We start from the raw sequence: 11,682 nt of genomic DNA on the forward strand, positions 1-11,682 counted from the left end.
CCTAAAGTCTTCACTTATTCCTAACCATCGCATTTCATGGATAATGTTACAAAATAAGGTCTAATAGCACTTGCAGACCAAAGAATTTAAATCAGCTGACATTTTTCTTGCACAAACAAGACAGAATAAATATTGTGGGCTTTATAAAGATGATGACAGTACATCTGCTGTATTTAAAAAAAAAAATCCAAAATACTGCTCCTGCACAGTAGTCAGTTCTCAAGAGCTGATTCACTCTGTCTTATACAACAGCGAGAAGAACAGAAGGGAGAACAAGGGACACATTGCTCCCTGTGGCAAATACACAGTGTAATGGTCTAGAGCTGGAACAAGTCTGCAAAATTTGCCCCTCCAGTTCCGTCTGAAGTGTAGCTGTTCTGGCAATAAATTTTAAGACCTAGTGAAGGGTATTTCCCTTCCATACCAATAGCAAGATAAGGGATTAGACTGTCATTCTCTGAATCATTTTAATTCCCTGTATACTCTAGAGATAGGGAAAAAAAACTTAACTGAATTTCACATTAAGAAACAGTAAAGCAGTGATTCCAATTCTAAGGTTTGAATTTAGGATTTGCTTTGCTTGTGATGTTTGAATATTGTCAAAAGATTGAGCAGGCAGTCCCCACACTGTATTTACATTTTCCAGCCTTTGCTGTTTGTGTTAATCTCCATGGTAATGCCATGGTTATACTTGTAAAGTGCTCTCATCATAATTCAATTTCATAGGGATTTAAAATTTTCTGGAAAAAATATTTCTGAGGCTTGTTATATTTGTTTGTTCCAACCCCAAGTTAAATTCTTTTTGAGAATTTGGTTATATCAGAAGTGATCCAAAAGATTTCTGTTCAAGAGGGGTTATAAGGTGCTTTGACAACAGTGTCCAGATTTATGTCAGAATTCTAAACAGTTTGGCTTTTATACATTTCATTCATAGTGTATGTGCTTAGAGCATCACAACCCTTAATGAGGAGTGTGATGGTATCTGACACTATCGTCTGCCAGCAGTGGTTAAAGGAGGAACGGTTAGGCTTTTGAAAACACAATCATGATTTTTCTCCCCACTTTTGTTGCTGTCAAATTAACATTTTTATTGATGGAAAAATAAATATGTGAATGCTGAGAACTTTAAAAATTGCCATCAAAACAGCATAAGGAGAAAAGCTACAGGCCTACAAAGTATATAAATGTGTGTGTGTGCATATGTATGCTATATATATGTGGCTATTAAGTATAACACCCACTTTTTGCATAATGATGATGTTCAGTGCTTAGATAACCTCCCATATTCAGAAATTCATAAGGATTTGGTTTGTTCTGAAGGGGCTCAGGAGACTGCTCAGTCTTGCTGTCTGCAGTTTCAAACTCCAAAGTCCCTAAACGTGACAAATGTACATGCAATATAATGACTGCAAGTTGAATTGCATATCTGACCCAACACTGGCCAAGAGGTGAACAGGGTGGCCATTTGTATACTGAGTAACTTTAGTTTGACATTGAGGTAGTACTGTTAAAGTATAATTAAAGTCCAATTAAATTATTTTTATTATTTATTATTTTTTAAACTATAATACTGCACTATTTTTTCTGACTATTAGCAATGGAAGCAGTGTAGTATTAATAGTTACGTTAGTTAATGTGCTAGACTACCTGTTTTGACCAATAATTATTTTATTGTATGTGATAATCTGCATGGATACGAATTCCACTGAAATTAAAGCACAGATCTGTGTTTATGTGATAGGATACAACAAGTGTGTGTTGATTGGCCATGACTGGGGAGGAATGATCGCTTGGTTAGTGGCTATATGTTACCCTGAAATGGTGACTAAGCTGATTGTGGTTAATTTCCCTCATCCTTCTGTGTTTACAGGTGAGTTTTATACTGGCCTTTGTTCATCCAGAGTATCTGCATTTTCATTAATACTGTGTTTGCCTTGAGTTTGCTAAAGAAGAACCAGCTACTTGCCCCTTTAGATGTTCCGTAGATAAGGTGCCAGCACCCAGTGCCTCTCACAATCTGGACTGTATATTATGAAGCAGTAAGGTATCACATATTTGACTTTTGGGAATAATGTATTGTTAGGAAGTGGGAGTGCTTGCAGCCATACTCTCTGATGTTTTTCTTAATCCATGAAGGTCCACAAACATAACTTTCATATACATTAATCTATTTTATACCACTTTGGCAGGACAAAATTCCCTGAACAGGGGTGTATATGATATTACATCTAGGTTAAGGCCTCACTGGATTATTAAATCTGTATAAAACAGCCTGGGTATAAATATGAAACTGACATTAAAATTTAATCTTGATTTAGATAATAGGTGACAACTTAGGATCTTGTACAATGTTCATTGGAACAAGACAGCCTTTCCAGGCTACTTTCTAGAGGCTCAGGAATGTACTAGTAGTGAGCTGAAACAAGTATTTAGGTGCAGCAGCAAAATTTGTTGTGTGACAGGCTTTTAGCTTGTGTACTACCAAAAATTACAAAATATTTCACAGGGATCAGATCAATATTCAGTAACTAAAGTGAAAGTAGTATCTTACTAATTTTAATTTCTTCAATTGCTGACCTTACCTTATTTCCATTTTAAAAGTCACCCCATTCCTGCAGAAATAGTTAATAATATTCAGTGCAGCTTTAATTTTCATTTCAGTTGAATGTAAATTTGACCTTATATCACCATGGAATCAGAACTAGTTTCACATGTTGTTCTCACAGTGTTCTTGGGCACCTTTCTAAGATATTAAACAATATTCTACCATGTAGTTAAGCCTCACTTACCCAAGGAAAGGTCTGTTCACCACCATCTGAGCAAGCAGGAGCTTTTTGCAGTGTTTTCACTGAGAACAGGAGCCAGGCTGTATGGAAGACAAATACATTTTGTTATAGTATTTCTTATATTTGTTTGCATGTATGCAAAACATGTTAAAGTACAAAATGTGTTCTATGGCTTGATAAAGTCTCTCTGGATCAAATTTTTTCTACTGTGGATTAAATTAAAATACACAGTTCATAAATTGTGCAGAACAGTAAAGTGACAAGTGCTGATGATGGTCCATCAAGGAAAAATATAATGGGTGATGCATTTTAAGAATGTATAAGATATGAAAGCTTAGAAGATAGCTGACACTTCAAATTACTTTGTTTTAAAACACATTTTTATTCACTGTCAGAATTAATTTTTCAGAGGTATCTCCTCTGTTGGGAGTGCAATTTTGCCTTCCCAAATTTGCATCTGCAAAGGATGGGTTCTAGACTTTCTAGTACCTGCATAAATTCTGTGGTTGCTTCAAGGAAGTTAGATATTTGAATGTCAGTGTTGGCTCTTGCAACTCATTGGAGACACAAAATTACAATTAAAAAAATACTACTTAATGCAAATTTGTCTATATTATTTTATTTTGTTATATATGCTCCAATGTCTTTAAAAAGTGACACTATATAATCTTGATTATGGTTCTTGAAATTGCCAAGAAGACAACTCTTAGAAAAAGTATATACTTTCATGAACAGGATTGATTCCAGAGAAAGGCCACCAGGATGATCCGAGGGCTGGAGCACCTCTCCTATGAAGACAGGCTGAGAGAGTTGGGGCTGTTCAGCCTGGAAAAGAGAAGGCTCCGGGGAGATCTTATAGTGGCCTTCCAATACCTGAAGGGGCTACAAGAAAGCTGGGGAGGGACTTTTCGTAAGGGCAGTTAATGACAAAACAAGGGGAAATGGGTTTAAACTGAAAGAGGGGAGGTTTAGATGAGATAGCAGGAAGAAGTTTTTCACTGTGAGGGTGGTCAGACACTGGAACAGGTTGCCCAGAGAAGCTGTGGATGCCCCCTCCCTGGAAGTGTTCAAGGCCAGGTTGGATGAGGCTTTGAGCAACCTGATCTAGTGGAAGGTGTCCCTGCTGATGGCAGGGGGATTGGAACTAGATGATCTTTAAGGTCCCTTCCAATCCAAACCATGCTATGATTCTATGATACTGTCTGTAGAATGTAAGTGGATTATCATCTACAGATTGCTGTGCATCACATCTTTGATGAGAGAAACACTTAAAGACTTGTATTTATGCCTTTTACTCCACAGATGGAAAAATTGCTTTGGACTAGCTACACAAATAGATCTTTAAATGAAAACCTATCACACGATTAAACTCTCCAGTGTCACTGCCCTCACCTAATCTTTGGCAGGCTTCCGGTTTGCAGACTGCTTCTATTAACACATATAAAAGAAATATGTTTTAATGGCCACATCATACACTTACTCCTGAAACAGTAATCATCTTTTGTCACAGGGCATGCTCTAAAGTAATATTTTGAAAATATTCCTTTAAGTTTAAAAAGTTGTAATATTAACAGTAATTTTGCTTGAGTCATCAGTTTTCATTTTTAATTTATGGGCATTTTTGTTTCAGAATACATTCTACGACATCCATCACAATTGATTAAATCTGGTTACTACTTCTTTTTCCAAATGCCATGGTTTCCTGAATTCATGTTTACAGTAAATGATTTCAAGGTGAGCAAAATGAGTGTTCTTGTGTATGTATTTAACTGTGCGTGATGGAAGAATTGCCACCTACATTGATCCTTTCTGATGTAGTTATAATTACTGGAACAAATACGGAGCTTTCCAATTTTTCTTCTTAAACTTTATATATTTATATAAAGTAGGATGTAAGTATATAGAGTTTCTGAGATTAACTCTTGCTTTTGTGTTTCTGGGAGGCGTTCAGGTACATACTTTTAACCTCCAGCAGTACAGCACATTACTGCACCTAGACAGTCAGCTGGTTTTACTTGTGCCCATGCACGCACATTTGGTGCCTGGGGAACTCCTGCTGACTTTTCTGAAGCTCCTGTGTGCAGTGGGACATCCTCTTGTCCCTCAGAGCCTGCTACGGGGCGGGCAGCCTGGGAGTCTCGGCATCAAATCAGCCAGGTGATTAATTCTGCCTGAGGAACCAGGAAGGCCAACACCTTATATAACCTTAAAAAATAAGTACAAGGTTATAAATAGAGAAAAAGCAGCTGCAGGCGTGCATCCTCCTACACACACACAGCCCAGCACAGAGCTCCCAGAGCTGCACGCACACAGGGCACAGCAGGCTGGGGAGGTGCTGAACCATCCTCCCTCCCGCTCTCCCAGCTGCTGGGTTCAGCCCAAAGAAACCTGTGTGCCTGTGCTCGCCTCTGCCTGTCACAGGGGGCAGGTCAGGGTGCAGAACTGAGTGACTTGGGAATACTGGTATTTGATTGTACTTGATTATTCTGAGGGAAGTTATACCAGAAATAAGTTTACTGTGTGCTTTACAGATAGCTCTCTAAAATAAGCATTTAAAGCACTATACTCTAAATAATGTATAAATAGATTTTAGAAAGTTGTGTCCTGTTAAAGGAGAGAAATCACATTTTCTAGCTATCTTATGTGGTAGCTTTTTATTCTTCCTTTCGTAGGTTCTGAAAAGTTTATTTACCAGCCAGGCCACTGGAATTGGAAGGAAAGGCTGCAGATTAACAGCAGAGGATATTGAAGCTTATCTTTATGTCTTTTCACAACCTGGAGCATTAACTGGACCCATTAATCATTACAGAACTATTTTCAGGTGAGTAGAACATTCTGAAACAAGGTAAAGCATTCTCGAGACCCCTGGAGGCAAAAAATATTATTGCATCTTCTGCTCCTAAAGTAGAAGGTAAAAACACAAATCTGTTTCTAAAGTCTCAGCAGGTAACAAATGCAGTCAGTGTCAAGCAGTGTGATGCAGAGTGAATTGCATGAGATACCCACACAAAACAGTGACACAACCAGAGTGCAGAGAAGGAAAATCTTTGTTTCAAAATCTAATAAAACAATGACCCTTCCTCATTCACAGAACCCATGGCAATCACAAAAATCCATCTCTAAATAACACTTACAAATTAACAACAATTAATTGTTTGCATTACAGTTCATATTATCAAAGCTAAGTTACCCTCACTTGTAACTTTACAAAACCACGTCTGACTAATTTTATTATGTTTGGGCTGGTTATTTTTTAAAGGTGGGGTAGGTTTTTTGTAACTAAGCCTAAAACTAACTCTTAACTTTCTTGTTGGGGTTTTTTTGTTTGTTTGTTTGTTTTTTGTTCTTGCATTGGTCTCATCAGACTCACTGGCAGCAGTAAGCACACATAGCAGGCAGTATGCATAGACTAAAACTGAGAGATAGTATTGTAACAGGAAATATTTTTGTTAGGTTACTATTTATTTTGTTTTCCCCAGCAGTTTTCTAATGGTTTTAACTTCCCTGGAAGGAGTTAGCTTGGCCTTAGAGACTCATGCTTCCTTTTTATCTCCGAAAAACGTAACAGGGCCAGAAGGCCTTTAACTCTGCATAAACTCTGCTTAACGACTTGTAGCCCTAACTTGGAGAAGTATACCAAGAAGACTGAGATTGAGCTCTTTTTTTTTCTGTTGCTGCCGTCAGTCTTGAACAGTGCTAAATCTCCTGCATGCTTCTCTAACACAAGACCAGCTTCCCAATATTCTTTAAAAGTTACAATTCTTTTCATTCCCTAAACTCAGACAGTTGATTTTTGAAGTGGAATTAACTTTTCATTTTCCCTGGTTCAAATTTAGTGCCACTTTACTGCTCTTTCTGTGCCTTCCATGCTGTCACTGTCAGGAGAGCAGTCAGCAAGGAAATACTGGGAGGAAAAGAACAATCTGAGCTAAGTGCTGTCTTGTACAGGCTAAGAGACAAAACTGGAATGAGAAAGTAGAGAGATGGTGTATTTTCTTCTAAGCAAGATAACACCAAGCACAGACACCAGTGGGGAATAACTGAGATGGCTGTGCTGCTAACAGTATATTTACCTAAAGCTATACAGAGAGTGTTGATGACATCAGCTGGGATGTCCAAGGGCAATGGGGAGCTGTGTGGCTGCACAGCAGCTCCCTGGCCCTGCAACTGCACTGCAGGAGCCCCCAGGGGAGGGCTGATAAGCTGGAGAGGCATGAGCACCCTGAGCCTTGTTCCTTACATTTGCCACAGCACCCTGCATCAGTGAGTGTGCACATTAACCAGGTGCTTCTCTGACAATAACAGTGAAATATCTGTGATAGCTGATAGTTGAATCACTATGGGATTCACACGAGACCAATGTAAGAGTTGCATATATTTAAGCTATTATTTCAGGCCTTTTCAGGCCAAAAAAAGCCCAGTATCAATTATTAATCAGAAACTTCATAGCTATTAATTAGCTTCATAGCCAATCAAAATCTTCATAGCTATTAATTCCTCAGTGTGTGTGTGTATGTTTGTACATTGTTTGCTTTATTTTTCTAGTGAAAGTATACCTGTACTGAATTCAGAAGATATCATTTTAGGTGCTGTCTGCCACAATGCAGCAGACTTTGGCCTGGAGGAAAAGATCGGTCTTCAGCTCATTCAGTTCTTGCCACCAATTCTGATGTCCATACGTTATGGAATGTGAATCATTAAATACTAAAACTAGATTGAAATTTTACCTTCCTCTCATATAAGCCATTGAGCAAAACTTAGATGCTAATGACTTGTATTCACCATAACTCCCAGGGGACTGGCACTGGTGACCTATGTGTTAAAGGTTTCCAATTCATTACCATCCACCTGGAGTTTCATTCTTCAGAGCTTAATTCTGCTGGAAAGTTATTTCCAAAGAGATCATTGAAATCACCTACTTCATCCATCACCAACACATCCTTGTATAAACAGCACAGCAGTTGTTCCCTTCACTATGCTTTAGATACAAACACTTCTGGAATAAAAATCATAAATCTTTTTATCTCATGCTTGGTTAAGAGAGGCAGGTAAGCAGTTGAAGCTTGAATTTTTTCTGATATGCCGTTTTTAGAAAATTAGATTACTTATTTTATAGCAGTTAAGACATACTTCAGTATTTGTTTACAGAAAAACTGCTGGCCAACTGTTAGTGCTGTATGAAGGTTTGAGTCTGTTTTTCAAAGACTTAAACTTCACGACTGGAACCTTCCTTTCTAAATGTGAAATCTGCATGCTAATCCTTTTTAAAGGAGATCTCTAGAAACAATATAATGTGCCATATTCCAGACTAAAAAGAAATATAGTGTACCTCATAGGCAATGAAAAAGGATAGGGTGTTTATCTATGCAGCGTGTGTAAAAAGCCCAGTATAGTCTTCCTAAGTGAGACTACAAATCTTGTATGGCACTTTGCCACAAAAGAATAATAGTAAGCCCTACAGTAGTGAAAAAATACACATATAAATAGTGAGCAGATCAAGGATACTGGATTTAAAATTTAAAGAGATTAGTCTTAATGCACTGAATCAGATCATCAGATTATCAATTTTTAAAACTGATACTATGAATAAGCTATGGTTCAGTGGATTAGGTCAGTTCATTTAAAAAATGAGATTTAAAATCTACTGCTACAAAAGCCATTTTAAGAATGTTCCTAATTCATCAATCAAAATGAAAGTAAATTATTATTTAAAGTCACCTTTTATTAATATTTATTGACATTATGTATAAGTAGAGAGGAGGAATGTCTTCAAAGTCTGCATTTCTTTGTCTTATCTTAAACTAATGCATGCCATCTTCTTTGTCTTTCCCTTTTTACAGAGCATAGTCTCTTAACTAACTCCTAAGTTTCAACCTAGCATTTTTGTCATAAAAGTTTGTTCAGAAAATCTTCTTTATACATGACTCGTTTAAAATAATAATCCTTGAGCATTAGTATAATAAAGATTTGTATCTGATCAGATGCAATCTGTTTTGAATTGTCACAGCTAGCCTTTTACAATCTGTGGCTGTAAGCAATTCAGACATAAATTAGATACATTTTTCAGTATCTCTGAAATAGATGAGGTAGAATAAATTCTGGTGTGATAATATAGTTTATGTTAAAATGGTCTTTCATTTCTAGCTACTTGTGTCTTTCCTAATGTCTGTCATTAATGTGAGGAAATATTTATAAAATACTGCATTTTAAATAATTGTATTAAGAAAAAATAATAAGTTTTAACTAAAAGTTTAAATAAGTCATTGTGGTGGTATCATTTTTATTTTCATTTTACTTTCTAAGGGCTTTTCTTCAAAGTATCAATAAAATGGCTTATAATGTATTTATCTTTAAGCACTTTCTAGTCTGCCAAACCTCTGGGTTGTGATGTTGCAGTTTTAAAGAGATTATGACTCCATGAAAGGTAAATTTTTAAGGAAGAGTTTTCTTTCACTGCATACAGATATAGGTATGTAAGTCCAAGGCCTTCAAAAATACACTGTAGCCCTTTGTAAAGGGAACTCTGATGCACTTTGAATTTTAGCATGAATTTCGTAGGTGAGTGAATGTAACTGACTTCAGCATTTCAGACATCAGTGTTCTATAGAATATCTTTTTATACAGGTATTTTTATTTTTAGCTGTACTAGATTATATTTAACTTTGAGTAGGTCTCAAACACTCTAGCTGGGATCTTCCATAGTGTCCAAAAATGGCAGCCTGCCGTTTCCTAGACAACCCTTTTTTGGTAAAGCAGTTTGGCTACTAAGGTAACCAGTTGCCTTGAATGCTGTAGTCTAAATGTGATTCAAAGCACCACATTTCATTAAAACCTACTTGCGGTACATAATGCAGGTTCAGAAATTTGCCATAACATTCATCAACCAGGGGAAGGCCACTGGCCTACAAAATTCTGGCTGTGTTGTTCCATATTCCCTTCACAGAGCTCATGGGGCTCCTGAGCTGGGCACCATGCTGAAGCACCATTCATGTTCCAGAGTGAGACCTCTGTTTCAATCAGCTGCTGATTACAGACACGTTACTGAGAAAGCACCTCCTAACAATTTTACCATCCTTAAAAACAGTTAAAGGACTCTGAGTCACAGGAGTGTTTTCTTGGTATTGTAGAAGATACCTGGGAACCTAGAAAGTTTGCCATGAGATTCACTGTGTTGATTTCAAAAGCTAAGTTGACTGAAATCTCTTGGTGATTTTTGTTAAAAAAAAAAAAGACCTAATGAAGTGTGTTTTATTTTTAAAGCTGCCTACCTCTGCAGCACCATGAAGTCATCATGCCAACCCTGCTGTTATGGGGAGAAAGAGATGCATTTATGGAAGTTGAGATGGCGGAAATTACACGGATTTATATTAAAAATCATTTCAGATTAACTATTTTGTCTGAAGCCAGTCATTGGCTCCAGCAGGATCAACCTGACATAGTGAACAAGTTGATATGGACCTTTCTAAAGGAAGAGACAACGAGAAAAAGAGAATGACTGTTGGTACATGTTTTAAGGGGTCTACATAAAAGCTCTTCAGATTTAAAAAATAATTGTTATCAGGGCCATATTTCCAGCCTGCCTTCTATTTTGAGCTCTGTTAGAGAAAAGTGTTTTCAATGTACTGTACATTTGGACACCAATGTTTCTGCTAGAACAAGAAGTGAGTATGAGAATATATGATACCAACATTGGTTTTACCTGTATACTTGTACTTTGCACATAAAAACACCTGCCTTAAGATATATATGTATTTGTACAGAAAGAAAATCATGGAAAGTTGCTTGATTTTGTTTTCTCCCTTGCTTTACAGTTTTAATGTGTGGTGCCTTCTACAAATTTATAATGAAACAATAGAGTGGTGCCATACTGAAGGAAGTAATGAGTTTTAATTCTAGATTCACGTGAATTTTTTTAATGTATTTTACCATTAAACAGTAACTAACTCTTTTTATTATCTATATTTTAGCATACTGAATGATTGAAAAATTCCTGGGCACATTTCTAGTCTTCAAGTGAATAACGATGTTGTATTGTTGAATGCAGCTGCTTTGTGCAATGTGTTTTTCTTTCTTGACTAAAAAATGGGAAACTTGTACACTCAACGTTTGAACAAGAAGAATGGTAAATTAAGATATAACATGTATCAAATCCACCTCTGTCTAATAAAATGCAACTTACACTACTCCCTTTATCTGACTTCCTATGGGGAGATTTCTTACTGAAGCTAAGAATTGGGTTTGAATAGCTGAAGTGTCTGTCCACTGCGCAGCCTTCCTCATGCTCTGATTGTTGTAGTTTCTTGGAAATAATACCTCATTGTTGGCATTATCCTTCCTATGTTAGCAACTACTGTTCTTGTCTCCAAGAACTGCAGCCAAGTTCCTGTGTTTACAGGAGGAAGAGACACAGTGATTATGGAAACAGAGGGTAGAATTAACTTGCCTGTGAGGGCAGGGGAGAATAGAAGCAGATGCTAACTTCGAAGGAAAAAGCAGGACAAAACGCAGGTCCTCCGAAGAGGCCAGTCACCTGCCTACACGATTTCCAAAGGCTCCTTTTCCAGCTGCAGACCAAGTGCGGTCCCCTGGGAACAGGCAGGGATCAACAAAGACCCATCAGAGGCATCCGAGCCAGGTGGGCCTGAACCAACAGTCCACACCACGAACAGAAGCCAGCTGACAATTACTGGGGAGTCCCAACCAGTCTCGCGCTGCTGCGCGTGTTGTCTCTTTCCAGCCAGTCTCGAGTGCTGACATCTCACTCGACGTAACCCTCGCAAGGAAGCGGACCACGGCGCGTTGTCAGCCGTGTACGAGCTCGTGGCGGGCAGTCTGCTTCCCTCCGTGCAGTTCTGAGGAAGAGTCCCCCAAGTACTGTGACAATGGGACTGATCCT

The 11,682-nt window shown here is 37.8% G+C and overlaps 1 protein-coding gene across 1 annotated transcript in view; it reads left to right on the forward strand.

Moving 5' to 3' along the window:
• The window catches only part of LOC104523811 (epoxide hydrolase 4), a gene marked incomplete at its 5' end in the record, with an annotated part of 16,245 nt that extends 5,277 nt beyond the window's left edge, over positions 1-10,968 (forward strand). The window contains 4 exon segments of the mRNA XM_010166505.2: positions 1,742-1,870; positions 4,417-4,520; positions 5,459-5,607; positions 10,047-10,968. Coding sequence (XP_010164807.2) covers positions 1,742-1,870; positions 4,417-4,520; positions 5,459-5,607; positions 10,047-10,281 — 617 coding nt within the window.
• Between the last annotated feature and the right edge of the window lie 714 nt (positions 10,969-11,682).

The sequence above is a fragment of the Antrostomus carolinensis genome, unplaced genomic scaffold (assembly GCF_000700745.2).
Source record: "Antrostomus carolinensis isolate BGI_N321 unplaced genomic scaffold, ASM70074v2 scaffold35254, whole genome shotgun sequence".
Taxonomy (NCBI): Eukaryota; Metazoa; Chordata; class Aves; order Caprimulgiformes; family Caprimulgidae; genus Antrostomus; species Antrostomus carolinensis.